The sequence below is a fragment of the Pongo abelii genome, chromosome 7 (genome assembly GCF_028885655.2).
Source record: "Pongo abelii isolate AG06213 chromosome 7, NHGRI_mPonAbe1-v2.0_pri, whole genome shotgun sequence".
NCBI classification, from domain to species: domain Eukaryota; kingdom Metazoa; phylum Chordata; class Mammalia; order Primates; family Hominidae; genus Pongo; species Pongo abelii.
In genome coordinates, this window is record NC_071992.2 from 161027215 (window position 1) to 161041737 (window position 14523).

Genomic DNA, 14523 nt, shown 5'->3' on the forward strand with positions numbered 1-14523 from the left:
GGAGGCGTCGACGTCATCGCGGGGCGCCGCGGCGCCGGGCGGGGAGCGGCGGACGGTCTAGGCGGGGCTGGAGGCGGTGGCTGCGGCTGCGGGACCGGTGAGCGCGGGCGGCCAGGCGGGGGTCCGAGCGGGGCGGCGCACGCCCCTGGCCCTGCCTGGCCTCAAGGGGCGGGGCGCCGATTGCTCGGGGCGGCCTGGCTGAGGGAGGCAGTGGCTGCATTTGGGAGCCCGGGGCCCAAATGCATTTGGGAGGCCGGGAGCCCGGGAGGTGCCACCACGGGCCGGGAAGGACTGGGAGTCACCGGGCCGGTCGGAGCGGCGTCAGGCCCTGGTGGGAGACGCACCCGACCTGGAGGAGCAGGGCCCGCCCGGGAGGCGAAAGAGCGGAGGGTCCAGCGGCTCGAGGCCCGGAGGAGCCGGGCGGGGGCGTCTTCGCGAAACGCAGGCGGCCGAGGACCGTCGGGTTCCCTGCGGCCGGCGGGAGGGGAGGGGGCGTCGCACGGAGGTGCCTGCCTCCCTTGGTGGCCAGGCCGTCTGCTTTCGTGTCCTCCCGCGACAAGTGCTCGGTTGGTCTGTCCTGTCAGAGCGAGTATGATCGTTGAGATCTGTCCACCGGCAGAACTAGGTCGAGGGTTGGTGTCTGGAACTTTTCAGGAACCGGTGCCTTAAGGACTTATTTGTATGTAGAAAAGCCGACAAAAAGAAGGGCCTTGGGGCCAGAGTGTCTTCCCCAGCCCCCTTCCCTGGCTTGTCACTCAGGCTGTGACCTTGGGCCAGGCCTAGGCTTTCATTTTCTAATCTGTCACAGGGAGATGGCTGCGATTTAGTTTTGAGGATGCTACAGGCAGCAGCAGGGCTGGCACCCTGTGTCACAGGTACCTTGTGGCCTTGGGAGTGTTTGTGCATCTCTGCAGCTTGGGTGCTGCTGAGGCAGCTTTCTTTGCCTTGTTTGAGCAATCTGTAGCCTTGCACCTTCCGAATCCCACATACTTAAGACTTGGTCTTTCCACAGTGGCTCTCCAGGGATGAGGGAGAGGTTTAGGCCAGTGGTAAGGGCCAACAAAGGTGAGGGTTGCTTTCTTTCAGGGTCTTCGTGCTTGCTGACATTCTGGAGAATAGTAGCTTTTGGGGGGGGCTTGTATTTCATGGGCTACATCATCTGGACTCAGTGTTCCCTGGGTCTTGGTCTTTTCAACCTGCCTTGTTGCTTATGAAGCTGCTTCTGTGCTTCCAGCTCTTTGTAGTTTTGTGGAGTCCAAGGATAGCCCTGGAGAGCCTCTGTGAGGAGAGGGAAGGGAAAGGTGATTTGGCTGCTTGACCCCTTGGAGTGTCCCATCAATAATAATGCTGATGAAGGTTGGTGGGGGGAGAGGCCTGGGCTTTACTCAGGTTTCGAAGAAGGTTTTGTGAAGCAGCTTTGTAATTTGAGAGGCCTGAAGTACCCATGGGGGGCCCTGCAAGGCATCTATCAAAAGCACGCCCAAGCAAGTGAGTTGTTGACAATGCCACACTGCTTGACGCTTAGTTTCTTTAAAGAGGTCCTGTGCGTCTGGAGGGCTGGGGCTGAGTTGTGACCTTGTCTGCCAGTTCACTGCACCCAGCCCAGCGCTAGGCATCTAACAGGTGCTTCTCTGTGCCATGGCCACTGCTAACTGCTGACTTTGTTTCAGGCACTATGCTGGGCCTTCCTACCACCTGTGTGTGGCTTGGTAGTGGCCTAGGGTCTCTCCTCCCTGCTGAAGTCCCTCTCCTGCAGGTGGCCGTCTGCCCGGCCCAACGCCATGCACACGCTTGTGTTCTTGAGCACGCGGCAGGTGCTGCAGTGCCAGCCAGCTGCCTGCCAGGCCCTGCCCCTGCTGCCACGCGAACTCTTCCCGCTGCTGTTCAAGGTGGCCTTCATGGACAAGAAGACAGTGGTACTGCGTGAGTTGGTACACACGTGGCCCTTCCCGCTGCTCAGTTTCCAGCAGCTGCTACAGGAGTGTGCCCACTGCAGCCGTGCCCTCCTGCAGGAGCGGCCTAGCACTGAGAGCATGCAGGCTGTTATCCTGGGGCTGACTGCCCGGCTCCACACCTCAGAGCCTGGGGCCAGCACACAGCCCCTCTGCAGGTATGGTCTTATCTGAAGGGTCGTCAGGCCAAGGGTGTGTAAGTGGGTCCCCTGAGGAGACTTGGGTCATAAAGTTAGCAAGAGCTCATGCAGGAGCAGGTACGTTGCTCCTGTCCCAAGGTGGCTGGGAGGGGGTATGGGCCCTGCCCCTTGACCCGTTCCTCAGACCATTCCTACTCCCAGGAAGCATGCGCTGCGGGTGCTGGACATGACAGGCCTCTTGGATGATGGTGTGGAACAGGATCCTGGCACCATGAGCATGTGGGACTGTACTGCTGCCGTAGCTCGCACATGCATCGCCCAGCAGCAGGGTGGGGCCGCAGAGCCTGGGCCAGCCCCCATCCCTGTGGAGGTGCGTGTGGACCTGCGGGTGAACCGGGCCTCCTATGCATTCCTGCGGGAGGCGCTCCGAAGCAGCGTGGGCAGCCCACTGCGGCTCTGCTGCCGGGACCTGCGAGCTGAGGACCTGCCCATGCGCAACACGGTGGCCCTGCTGCAGCTTCTGGATGCAGGCTGCCTGCGCCGCGTGGACCTGCGCTTCAACAATCTGGGCCTGCGCGGCCTGTCTGTAATCATCCCACACGTGGCCCGCTTCCAGCACCTGGCCAGCCTGCGGCTCCACTATGTGCATGGGGATTCAAGGCAGCCGTCCGTGGATGGCGAGGACAACTTCCGCTACTTCCTTGCCCAGATGGGCCGCTTCACCTGTCTGCGTGAGCTCAGCATGGGCTCCTCTCTCCTTTCAGGGAGGCTGGACCAGCTGCTCAGGTGAGCGGGCCCCACCACTGCCCTGCCCCTCCCTTCTGTAGGGACCCTCCCCGGCTCTGCCTGTCTGTGACCCCTGTGTCCCCTGTAGCACCCTGCAGAGCCCCCTGGAGAGCCTGGAGTTGGCCTTCTGTGCTCTGCTGCCTGAGGACCTGCGCTTCCTGGCACGGAGCCCCCATGCTGCCCACCTCAAGAAGTTGGACCTGAGTGGTAACGACCTGTCTGGCAGCCAGCTGGCACCCTTCCAGGGTCTGTTGCAGGCATCAGCAGCCACACTGTTGCATCTGGAGCTGACTGAGTGTCAGCTGGCAGACACCCAGCTGTTGGCCACACTACCCATCTTGACTCAGTGCGCCAGTCTCCGGTACCTTGGCCTCTATGGCAACCCACTGTCCATGGCGGGCCTCAAGGAGCTGCTGCGGGACTCAGTGGCGCAGGCTGAGCTGCGTACCGTGGTGCACCCCTTCCCCGTGGACTGCTATGAGGGCTTGCCCTGGCCACCGCCTGCCTCTGTCCTGCTGGAGGCCTCCATCAATGAGGAGAAGTTTGCCCGCGTAGAAGCCGAGCTGCACCAGCTGCTTCTAGCCTCAGGCCGTGCCCATGTGCTCTGGACCACGGACATCTACGGGCGACTGGCTGCGGACTACTTCAGCCTATGATGAAGTAGCTCTGGGTGAGACACAGGCCGCCCTGCAGTCTTTAGGTAGGCAGGGCCTTTGCTGGGACCCTGCTGGAGGCCTGTCACAAAAGCACTGGTTTCTGGTTTCCTGCTGGGTCTGCCTTGCTTCTGGGCACACCTTGAGCGTCCCCTGCTTTCTGCAGTGCCCCACGCGGTTTTCCCTGCACTTGCTCCATAATTGGCTGATCATCTGTGGGCCCCAGGGCTGGATGTCAGGCCTCCATTGCGCTGCTCAGTTTGGCTGCATTTGGCTGCCGTCTGGGGTCCTGGTCCTTTGTGCAAATGCTTTGGGATCCCAGTTGTGAGCTAAGAGATGATGGCCTCTCTGGGCCTTTCCCATCCCTTTATTGAGAGCTCAGTGCTTCTGGGGTTGAAGTTGGACAGAGGCCTGCTTCATGGAGGCTGGGGTCCCCAGGCACTCGTGCCTCTTACGTGTTCCCTACCCTGCAACCCAGCCACCCCGTTGGGCTGGGCTCGGGCGGGAGGGGGTCATCAAGGTACACATGTGCCTGGAAGTTGAATTTGTGGCTGTTTTTTTTTCTGTCCACGTTGGTCAGCCTTATCCTTATCTCTGCTGTCACCCCCAACATGGCCACCGGGCAACAACTGCCATCCAGCCTGTCGCCCCGCCCCTCGTGGGGCAGCCCCATCTGCACTGCCGGCCAGTCCCATCTGCACTGCCGGCCAGTCCTTGCTCTTCCCACCTTTCGGAGGCCCAAGATCCTACTGTGGCCGGCCAGGGCCAGCGAGGGACCCCCCCCCATGCAGAGCTGGAGGTTGGGGTGATGTCTTTTCGGAAGAGCTTCAAGGGAGGTGTCGGGGCCTCCCTGGGCACCTTCTATTGCTACCCCAGGATTCCCGAGTGCAACGCTGCCGGCCCGCGCCCCACATACGGCTCAGCCCACACCGCGGCTTCCACCTTTACTGACGGAGCATGCGCGGGGCCGCACCGGCCAATCTCCGGCGCCCACGTCATCCGCGCGCCCGCGGCCCTAGCAGTGGATCTCGTAGGCGACCGGCGGGGGCACGCGGAGCCCCGGCCCCGCCCCCTCTGCCGGTCCGCAGTCCGCGGGCGCCTCCGCCGGACCCTCGGCGAAGAGCGGTTTGGAGCGGTTGATGACGAACATCTCGTGGCCGCGCTCGTCGCGGAGCTCCTCTAGCTGTGCGAACGTACAGGGGCCGTCCGAGTAGTCGTTGACGAACAGCGCGCCCTCCCCCGGCGGCCCCCGCGCCTTTTTTCGCCTGCGGCGCCGGCGACAGATCATGGCGACCAGAAGCAGCGCCGTGAGCGCCAGCAGTGCGATGGCCGCCGCAATGGCCGTCTGCGTGGCCAGGCCCAGGGCGCGGAAAGCCATGCTGCCCGCCTCGGGCCGGGGCTCGCGGCCGGCGGGGCGGGCGGCCGGAGGTGGCGGTTGCGCGGGCTGCTGCGGCTGCTGCCGGGACACGTTGACCAGGAGCCGGAAGGGCACGCGGGCAGCGCCGCCGGCGTTGGAGGCCTCGCACTCGTACTTGCCGGCGTGCGCTAGCGTGATGTTGCTGAGGAAGAGCATGCCGCTGCCCGTGTCGGATGCCGAGTGTCCGCCCAGGCCCAGGGCCCCGCCTTCTAGCTGGGCCTGGGCTCGCGGCCGGCCCTCGCGAGGCTGGGGCACCTTTCTCCAGGTCACCAATGGCTGTGGGTAGCCGGAGGCTTGGCAGGCAACCCGCAGGTCCTCACCCAGGTTGGCTGTGAGCTCCAGCGGCTGCACGTGGACAGAAGGCGGAATGCAGATGAGGCTGCTGTGGGATACGTCCAGGAGACTCTGGAGCGCCAGGCGCGGGGGCTCTGCACACATGATCTTCCTGTCCCTGGAGGTGAGCAGCCGCTGGCCGCCCTCCTTGATCCAGGCACCCAGCCAGTGCAGGGCGCAGTCACAGCGCCATGGGTTCTCTGTGGGAGAGCAGCATTAGGCAGGTGTCTTGAGGGTGCTGCTAAAACAGCCTGTGCAGTTGGGGTTTTGCAGGCCAGGGCAGAGGCCTCTTTCCCACCTCCCACAGCCTTTTCACACGGAGTCCAAGGCCCCTGCCACCCGTTCCTTGATCCCAAGCTCCTTGGGGCGGCGGCAGGCCCTTCACCGCCCCCCACTCCCCTTTAGCTCTGTAATGCCTGCCTGTTATAGATCACTTCTCCGTCGGTCTCTGAGAAAGCACCTGCTCCTCAAGTCTTCCTGCAACAAGTGCCACTGTTTTTAGGAATCTGGGCGTCCACATAGACATCTCACCAGTACTGAAACCTCATAAGTCCTCTCAGCCTTGTCTTTGGATGCCCTCTCTTGGGAATGTCCCCAGTCCTGGTCAGCTGTCTCTCTCCTTTGCAATTTTGTCTGCCTCCCCTCTGAGAGCCTAAAAGTGTGTAGAACCCTCAACTCTGTTAAGTCACCCTGTGGAGTTCCTGTCTTTTCTGTTTTCCCCCGGCAGGATGCCTGAGCTGTATCCCCCAGCACACCCGTTCCCGCAGCCTTCCACTGTGGCTGCAGGCGGTGGTGCAGCCCTTCAGACTGCTGCCCAGTTGCCTGCTGTCAGAGCCCCTCCACACATGAGCCTGCTCCCTACTGCCACCACCGTGGCGCAGACAGACGCTTTCCGAGGAAGAGGTACCTGTGAGGCGCAGGACTTGCAGACTGGCCAGGGGCTGCAGGGCCTCTCGGCTGATGGTGCCCAGCTGGTTCCTGCTGAGGTCCAGCAGTGCTAGGGAGGACAGCCCCGCTAGAGCCTGGTCCTCCAGCAGCTCAATGCTGTTTTCTTGCAGGTGAAGCTCCTGCAGTCGCTGAAGTAGGGACAGCAGATCGTGAGGAAAAAGGGCGCCGAGGTTGGGGGCATGTCTCTCTTCTTACCAAGCTAGACTGGGTTGCCTTTTCTAACTATTCCAGACCTACAGGGCGAGGGGCCATAATGGAGTATCCCGCCCCTTTAGACCCCAGGCGCTCACCGGCAGGTGCAAGAAGGTGAAATCCAGCAGCCGCACCAGCTGGTTGCCCGCCAGGTAGAGCACGCGCAGCTGGGCCAGGCCTGCGAAGGCGCCGCTGCGCAAGCTGCGCAGCCGGTTGCTGGTGAGCGCCAGCTCCAGCAGGCGCGGCTGCGCGCGGAAGGCGCCGGCCTCCAGGGCGCGCAGGCTGTTGTTATGCAGGTAGAGCCGGCGCAGAGCGGCGAGTGGCGCCAGGGCTCCCGGCTCTAGGCGCGCGATGTTGTTGTCCTGCAGGAACAGTGTCTGCAGGCCCGGGAAAGAGGAGGCGCTTATCCCGCTGCGGGGGTCTTCCTCTCCCTGGGGGCACCCCGTCCTCCCGCAGCTCCACACGGTGCCCACCTGCGTCCCTGGCGGGATTCCCAGCGGGACGACGCGCAACCGCAGGGCGCCACACTCCACCGTGGCGCTGTAGCAGCGGCAGGCTGCTGGGCAGCCGGTGGCGCGGAGCGGCAGTAGTAGCAGCAGCAGCAGCAGCGGCAGTGGCAGTGCGGGGGCCCTCAGGGCCATCTCCCGAGGCCCGGCTCCTCACCGGCCCTTCCGCGGTTCAGCCGCGGACGCGTGCCCTCCTGAAACACAGGTTGGCAGGCCAGTCTCGGCAGTCGAGAGCCAGCCAATAGATGGAATGGAGGCCTGCACCTGCGTCTAACTTTTGACGCTATAAATCGGTTCAAGAAACTAATAAAACGTTCTGGTTTTCTCCTTTGACAAAAACATTTTCTTAAAGCTCTGGGGCATCAGGTTCAAATTTAGAATTCCTGGTGTCCTCAGTCTCTTCACAGGATGTGACCATGCAGGGAGAGCCACCCAACCCTGTCACCTCTTTCTCCACCCATACCCAGCAGGTCAGGAGCTTCCTGGTCAGGACGTGGATGTGTATCGCCTGCTGCCCCCGACTCTACCCCCAGGCAAGTGGCTGCTACTTGGTTCTAGGGGGCAAGAAGCTGGAAGTACAGGGTATGGGCTTGGGAACTTTGCTTAGGTGACAAAGCCCGGGGTCCCATTACCCAAGCATGGCTAGGAGTGGGAGAGCAGGCCCTGGGCAGACACGCCTCCTTGTTATCCTGTGGGGGCCTGGGCAGAGCTGGCCTCAGAGGAGCTACGAGCCCCAGGGAAGTCAAGGCACAGCTTTGTCCAGCACCTGCTCCTGCTGGTCTAGGGGTGGGACCAGCTTAACTAGAATTGGGCCTTTTTCTCAGGTAGCCTGTCAGAGAATTGGGGGATGAGAAAAATAATAGGAAAGTCGGCTCAGGAGCTGTGGGTCTGTGCTTCCCATGCTGGTCCCCAGAAAGGTGTCCTGTCTTTGGGGATAGCTGGGGCCCTGGGAAAGCTGAGGTGTGACAGGGGAGGCCTTGGGCCACCAACTGGGTTTCTGGTGTGGCTTCCCAAGTGTGCTCTGGGAGCAGTGTGACCTCTGAGATCAGCAAGGAGCAGGGAGTTTGCTGGGGGATCATATGCATGTACTTGTCCTAAAGAAATGGGAAGGCTGGGGTCTGGTTTCAGGAACAGAGTCCAGTTTTAAAAGTAGAGATCTGGGCTAAGCCAGCCAGCCCACCCGAAGCCAGGGAAAACAGGGCTGCGGGTGTCCTGTTTCCCAGCCTCATCTGGCCGGCCTCCCCAAACATTTGCCTGTCCATCAGCTCTTCCTCCTTGCAAGTCATGTGGAAAGGGACAGGACCAAGTGGCCTTGGTGTTTGTTTAAATCTTGCCCTAAATTGTAACTCACGTGATTATTTAAAGTCACTAGAAATAAGTAAGCACAGCAATAAAGTTTTAATGGAATAGCTTCGGCCCAGGCAGAGGCAGTTCCCAGATGTCTCAGGATGCGTGTGAACCCCAAGAAGTTGGGGGCGTTATCTGGGCCCTTGGGATCCATTCCCCTGGGTATAAAGGGTTGGTACGTGGCTCCAGGCCTGGCCCAGTCACCCTCCCCCAGGAAGGCTTCTCAAGTGGAGAAGCTTCTTGGCCTCAGAACTCACGGCGCTGCTGCTCACGCTGACCCCCCCCCCCCAGATGCAGATCGGTGTAGAAGGGCCTGCCAGGGCAGGGATGAGGGCCCCAGGCTGGAAGAAGCCCAGAAATCCTTTTACCAGAGGACAACCCCCTAATCCGCTGGGCAGGGGCGGGGTGTCACACGCAGGATTCCGCGACGACTGTCACTGCCTCCTGGGCGCCCCTCTGTGCGGGAGGGGGAGGGAAGAGGATGGAACGCCCTGTGCCTGCCTCGGGCGCAGTGCGAAGCCCAAGCTGGTCTCTGGGCGGCCCGTGCGCACCTCTGCAGTGCTGCGACCCGGTGCCTGTATACCCCACGGCCGCCTCTGCTACCCACGAGCGCCGGTCGATTTTCGGCCGGGCCCAGGGAGGGCGTGGCCTCGTTCCCCATCCCCCTCCAGGACCCACGCCCTTCTCGGAGCGCACCAGGGTCAGAACCGGGATGGTCCCCGATCCCCCAGCACCCCCAGGCCTGGTGACCTTGGGTCGGGCGTCCCCTCACCTGACGCTCCCGCGGCGAGCAGCTCCCCCGCCGTGCAGGTGGCGGCCCGGCCCGAGCCGCGGCCGGGCTGGGAGTGGGCGGGGGACGCTCGCGCACGCGCACCAGAGCCCCGCGCCCGCCGCCAGGGCCTGACGTCTCGAGCGCGGGCCAATCCGGAGGGCGCCGGAGTCGGGTGCGCGGGGGGCGCGCGCCGTGGGGAGCGGAGGGTCCGGGAGGGCCAGGCCGCGGCAGCACCAAGGACAGCGCAGGATAGGGGCGGGGCCCAGGGCGCGCAGGCGCACTAGACTGCCGCGAGAGCGGGTGGCGCGGGCTTTCCGGGGCGTGGGGTCCCGGGGTAGCGGGGTGAGAGGCGCCCGCGGCCTCTCGCCTTTCCCTTGGCCCCGCTCAGGGCGGCCGAGCCGCGAGCAGCAGCGGGGCCAGGTCCATGGTGAGAGTGAGGCGGCGGCCCTGCCAGCGCACGTGCGAGGGCAGCGCAGGCGCGCCGGGCCCGTACTCGAAGCAGGCGCTGAGCTCGAAGGCCAGAGCGGAGCGCACCAGGCCCACGCCGCCCGCACGCTCCGGCGCCGGGTGGTACAGGCGCCCGTTGGCGGCCAGGGGCAGCAGGCGCGCCGGCTCGAAGGGAACGGCCAGGGCCTCGCCACCGCCGCAGTAGGAGAGGCGCGGAGGCCCGTGGTCCGCGGTCAGCAGGTGCGTGAAGACCACCGGCCGGTCCTCGCAGCGCAGGAAGTTGCGCTCTCTGCCGCAGGGCGAGAGGAAGGGGAAAGCGGCCTCGTAGCGCCCGCTGCGGTTGGGTCTCAGGCGGGAGAAGAAGGTGACCAGGAACTGCGGGTCTGGGGGATGAAGGGCGCGGGTGCTCAGCGCGCTGGGCTCCCAAGGCCTCGGGCCCAGGACCATACCGAGGGCAGGCGCCGACGGTAAGAGGTTCGCCTGGCCTCACTCAGCGGGGCTCCTGAGCGCAGGACGCCCACTCCTTGGTGCGCTGGGCCCGTCGGCAGTGTCGGGGAGCCCATCCGGGGCTGCCCGGAAGGGAGAAAGAAGGGGCTGGGGAGGGAGGCACAGCATTACCTTTGAAGCAGGTGATGAAATTTTTCATTTTGGAATCATCCAGGAAAAGCTGCAGATAGAGGGCCAGGCCGTGATAAGTTCCAGCGTGCAAGTGGGGGCGAGGAAGCTCAGGAGGTCCTGAAGCTCGGGAGGTCCTGAACCGGCCTGAGCCCACTTTTCCTGCTTGTCTGTGCACGCCGCATGCAGGGAGGCGCGTGGAAGGTAAACCTGGTGGCCCTGCCGACTTATCCGCATCTATGCGCACCTCTGCTCCCTGGTCAGCCAAGTCTTTCCCACACCTTTTCCCTCTTTTCAAGTTTGTAATCAGTTGTGCCACCTCCTCCGCGGAGACTACCTGGCCTGCTGCCTCCCGGACATGCAGCTGCCTTTGACAGGGCTTCCAAAAAAAGGCGGGGCGGCCCGGGTGTCTCCCTGGCAGCGGCGAGAAGTCAGCGCCGGGGCTGGGGACTTGTAGGACAGAGTCCGGAGCTGCACAACGCAGCAGGGACGCGGCCCATGTAGGAGCCTCGGCCCGGACCGACCCAACTCCCCGTCTTTCCAGCGCCCTCTCCTCCAGCCCTGCGGAGTCGAGGTTGCCCACCGCGCAGGCCCCGCCCACCGACCCCCCGGGACGTCCCTCCGGCCCCGCCCCTCAAGCAACGGCCCTGCCCCCGCCCACCTGGCCCTGGTGGTCCACGTAGTAGAAATACTCGCGGGTCCGGGGCTCGGGACTCTGGCCCTGCGTGTAGGAAACGCTCCCAACCCCGCTGCAGGCCCGGGCTCCCCGCGACCGCGCCAAGACCAGGGTCCGCAGAGTCCCGCACGGCGGCCACATTCTCCTCCCGCGCCGGAAGCGACCAGCAGGTCACGCCGGAGGCGGTGCTGCGCGAACTCGCGCCCGCCCGCAGCAGCCCCGCGTTTCGCGTTCCGGCGGCGCCCGCCTCCGCGACCCGGGCCCGGCGCTCTTCCCTCTCCCTGGGGACTCCGGGACTCGCCCACCCTCGCCTTCCGAGAGGCGTGTGCCCGCGACGCCCCTTCCGGTCCGCCCCGCTTCTCTTCCCGCCCCCGGCCGCGCCCACAAGGAACAGGAGGCGCAGGGTCCATGTGCACTTTATTCACTCGTGTCGTCGCCTCTCGGGTCCATGCGTCGGGGCGAGCGTCTCAGCCGGGCGGGACCGCAAAGGCCCCGGGACCACCCGACTGAGGACGCCGCCCAGGCCTCGGCAGGGCTGGGGCTTTTGTTTTTAATAAATAAAAACCGAACTCTAAAAAATATATATATAAAAACTGGGGAGAAATTAAGTTTTACAACAATTGGAACTCAAAATTCCAAAATGGAAAATGTACAAACTCGGTCCCCCAGTAGCTCTGGCCCCGAGAACAGGCAGTCCCGGGCCCGGCGCCTTCCCGCTCGTCTCCTGCAGGTCTGGGATGGGGATGGGGTAGAGCTTGGTTTTTGGTCAGAAGCCAAGAAAAAAGATCGGAGAAGAAAGGAAGGAATGACCTCAACTTGCTCTGCACGGAGAACGGGGACGGCTCAGAGATAAATAGCATTTAGGTTAAAACTATGTCATTAGCAAATTTAGTTCTCATATCTTTCCCTCTATTTATATCTTTATACACGGTGGGCTACGATGCAGGATAGATTCTGGATTTATAGTTTACAGGAAGAAAAAAATACTCTCGCCCCTCCCCCACCCTGCCCCCAGAATGCCTGCCCAGCCCTGCTCCCTACCCCAGAGGACTTTGGTTTGGGGGCCCCCACCCCACCCACCGACAGCCTGCCAGGCCCCGGGCCCACTGTCCTGGAGCCCCCAAACTCCTGAGCAGTCACCAGCTGGGGACCACGGGCCGAGGGAGGGAGAAGGGGCGGGGACAGGTCGGGAAGCTCCCTCGGGGCTGGGAAGAGCTGCAGGCCAGGACGAGGACAGAAGGAAGGGAAGGAGAGACGGGGGCGGCTGGGCAAGGGCAAGGCCCAGGCCAGGGCGCGCAGGAGCCACAGGGAGGCAGCCCGGCCCCAAGGAGGCAGTGTCGCTCGGCTCCAGGACACAGAAGGCACTTTCTCGGAGCTGACCCGCGGCCAGCGGAGGGCGAGGCGGTGCCCGCGGGAACTGGCCGTGAGGTGGGGGGCCAGAAGCGCCCTCCCCGCCGCTGCTGTGCCCTGGCTGCACCCTCAGACCGGGCAGAAAACGTGGGGAGCGCCGGGGCCTGGGGGAGTGGAGGGGGCTCCAGGGCTGGGCCGGGCGATTCTGGCCCCTCTGCCGGGAGAGCGAGTGCGGGGTTCGGCCTGGCTGGGGGCGGCAGGACATCCCTCCTGTCCCCGGGCGCCCCCGCTACAGCACGCCCTCCATGAAGCTGGTGTCCAGGTGCTGGATGAGCACGCGCAGGAAGGACATCTCCTTGCGGGTGTTCTCGAAGATGACGCGCGGGTCGTCGGACTGGCAGCGCAGGCAGTTGGGCGCCATCACCATGGCCAGGTTGCTCACATCCATCTTGGTGACTGCGACGTTGGCCGGCTGCACGAAGACCTGGTGGAGAAGCGAGGGTGGGCGCGGAGGGGCAGGGGCGGGGCGGGGAGGGGGAAGCAGCGGGGACCCCCGGGGAGGGAAGTACCTGCAGGAAGCGGATGAGGTAGCACAGCACCATGCGGTTGATGCGGGGCAGCGCGTGCACCACGGCCACCGCCGCCTCGGGGCTGTCGTAGTGCGCGATGCACTGCTCGTAGAACTCGTGCGGGATCAGGGGCTCCTCCAGCTCCCGGTACCACAGCTTCAGCAGGGACGCTGGGGACACAGCACGGGGCTCAGTGGGCCTGCTCGGCGGGCATCCCTGGGCCAACTGGGGTCCCGTGGTGGACACGCATGGAGGGGTGCTGTGGGGGACAGGCTGGGATGGCCGGCCCATTCTGGACAGGGCCCATCTGGCCGGGCTGGGCCCTGACCCCAGAGGGCCTTTCAGCTCCTGGGACCTGAACTTGATCCTGGAGGCATGGGGGTCACGCCAGCAGAGACGTGCAAAACAGGATTTTTCTCAGGAGGAGCCTGTGTAGCCACCGTGAGGGGGTGTCTGCATAGCAGGCACAGCTGAAGGACACAGGGCAGAGAGCAGCAGGTGGGGAGTGGGCTGCATTGCACAGGTAGGCCTCGGGGTGCCCCGCAGACAACTGGGGAGACTGTCCAATGGGCGGGAGGGAGGATGTGCTGGAAGTGACTGGGAAGCCATCATATCACTGGGCAGGAGGCAGGATCAGGGTGGACCCGAGAGGCGGAGACAGGGGCCCCTTGAGAACCATTGCCTGAGCCAGGCCTGCTGTGCTGCAGCGTGTGTGGGGGACTCACCAGGGACGTGGGGGTCTTCCAGGCCTGTGGGCACCTTCCACTGGTCCACCTGCAGCTTCAGGGCATTCACCTCGTCAATGTCCCCAGGGACCCTGCAGGGCACAGGGCAGGTCTCAGGCAACAGGAGCCTGCGCTGCGGCTTCGTGATTCCACCTGGACACTCCCTCCGGTAGGCTGCTGCTGACCCGGGGAGGGGAGCAAAACCTCAGGACCGCCCCCACCCCGGCTGGCCTCTTTCCCACGAACATGGGTGGGTGGCGCTCTTCAGGATTCCTGCCCCACACACCTGGGTCCGAGTGTGGTGCTTCCCCAGACCACCGTCCCTCCCTGGATCCCTGCTGGCTCCTTATGTGGATGCCCTCACCAAAGGGCCACTGGGGCTCAACCTGCAAGCCTCAGTTTCCTGAGCTGCCCTCCTGGGGCCTGGGTGCCCCTTGCCCTGACAGGTGAGTCACGGGAGTGGGTGGCACCCTGTGCCATCCCTGTTCACAGACAAGGGCTGCCTGTCATCTGAGGCTCACACCCCAGGCTGCCCATGGCTGGTGTCCAAGCACGCTCCGGACCCCTGGTGGCCATCTCTGCAGGGGCGCCCTCCCTGGCTGGCTGTGCCGCCTCTTCGGAATGGGTCCTGCCCCCTCTCCTGGCCCGCACATCCTCAGGGTCAGCTTCCACACTGTGGCCCCACCCTTCCATCTGCTCTCAGGTAGGGGTGCGGAAGCAGCCTAGTGGGCCTGAGGCTTAATGGCCCCTGCATGCCAGAGATGCATGGCGGACACATGGCTGTGGCCCCCACACCCGGCGCCTGGGGTTGCCGTGGCACCTGAAGATGCCCTCTGTCTGGTCACCGTTGAGCGCCAGCACCTCCTCAGAGAGCCGCGTCTGCACCCAGGGCAGCTGGCGCTCGGGGTAGCGCTCCCTCTGCATGCCCATGACCTCCTGCAGTGCGCTGCCGAACATGGACGGGCTGAACACGGCGTTTTTGGCGTGCCGGATCTCCTCCACGTTGGGCTTCTTCAGCCCCTGTGAAGACAGAGGCTCCGTCCTGGTCTGGCCTGGCCCTCCTCAGGACCCCCCGCCACCCCGGTTGGCCTCTTT

At 64.2% G+C, this 14523-nt stretch overlaps 4 protein-coding genes and 1 long non-coding RNA gene across 19 annotated transcripts in view; 2 read left to right on the forward strand and 3 right to left on the reverse strand.

Annotated features, from left to right (window-relative positions):
- On the forward strand, positions 1-4069 carry LRRC14 (leucine rich repeat containing 14). Of its 3 annotated transcripts, XM_063726984.1 has the most exons (5): positions 8-97; positions 809-875; positions 1757-2110; positions 2294-2878; positions 2967-4069. In XM_063726984.1, the coding sequence occupies exons 3-5, from the start codon at positions 1782-1784 to the stop codon at positions 3532-3534; spliced, it is 1482 nt and encodes a 493-aa protein (XP_063583054.1). In that variant the 5' UTR covers positions 8-97; positions 809-875; positions 1757-1781; the 3' UTR covers positions 3535-4069. The 3 variants fall into 3 exon arrangements, with proteins under 3 accessions (XP_009242471.1, XP_063583054.1, XP_063583055.1); XM_009244196.4 differs by lacking the exon at positions 809-875 and having other exon boundaries at positions 1-97; XM_063726985.1 differs by lacking the exon at positions 8-97 and having other exon boundaries at positions 115-1488.
- On the reverse strand, positions 3869-7062 carry LRRC24 (leucine rich repeat containing 24). 2 transcript variants are annotated; one of them, XM_054519306.2, is made up of 4 exons: positions 6895-7062; positions 6520-6798; positions 6189-6357; positions 3869-5481 (listed from the first exon to the last, which is right to left on the reverse strand). In XM_054519306.2, exons 1-4 carry the CDS (start codon positions 7060-7062, stop codon positions 4547-4549), a joined length of 1551 nt encoding a protein of 516 aa, XP_054375281.1. In that variant the 3' UTR covers positions 3869-4546. The 2 variants fall into 2 exon arrangements, with proteins under 2 accessions (XP_054375281.1, XP_054375280.1); XM_054519305.2 differs by having other exon boundaries at positions 4463-5481; positions 6520-7062.
- On the forward strand, positions 5271-11357 carry LOC134761977 (uncharacterized). 2 transcript variants are annotated; one of them, XR_010141363.1, is made up of 3 exons: positions 5271-5405; positions 5711-9733; positions 10155-11357. It is a non-coding gene; the product is annotated as an uncharacterized LOC134761977 (long non-coding RNA). The 2 variants fall into 2 exon arrangements; XR_010141364.1 differs by lacking the exon at positions 5271-5405 and having other exon boundaries at positions 5543-6184; positions 6340-9733.
- C7H8orf82 (chromosome 7 C8orf82 homolog) lies at positions 8307-10948 on the reverse strand. Of its 3 annotated transcripts, XR_010141362.1 has the most exons (4): positions 10770-10948; positions 10112-10160; positions 9047-9876; positions 8307-8730 (listed from the first exon to the last, which is right to left on the reverse strand). XR_010141362.1 is itself a non-coding variant. In XM_063726987.1 (3 exons), exons 1-3 carry the CDS (start codon positions 10923-10925, stop codon positions 9431-9433), a joined length of 651 nt encoding a protein of 216 aa, XP_063583057.1. In that variant the 5' UTR covers positions 10926-10948; the 3' UTR covers positions 8307-9430. The 3 variants fall into 3 exon arrangements, 2 of the variants coding, with proteins under 2 accessions (XP_063583057.1, XP_063583058.1); XM_063726987.1 differs by having other exon boundaries at positions 8307-9876; XM_063726988.1 differs by lacking the exon at positions 10770-10948 and adding an exon at positions 10446-10571 and having other exon boundaries at positions 8307-9876.
- Positions 11185-14523, reverse strand: part of ARHGAP39 (Rho GTPase activating protein 39) — a 154400-nt gene continuing 151061 nt past the window's right edge. For all 9 annotated transcript variants that reach the window (XM_024251610.3, XM_024251609.3, XM_054519299.2 and 6 more), the window contains 4 exons: positions 14249-14448; positions 13429-13520; positions 12704-12873; positions 11185-12618 (listed from right to left, as the gene is read on the reverse strand). In XM_024251610.3, the coding sequence (XP_024107378.1) occupies positions 12424-12618; positions 12704-12873; positions 13429-13520; positions 14249-14448 (657 nt within the window). In that variant the 3' untranslated portion in view covers positions 11185-12423. The remainder of the gene's footprint in view (positions 12619-12703; positions 12874-13428; positions 13521-14248; positions 14449-14523) is intronic.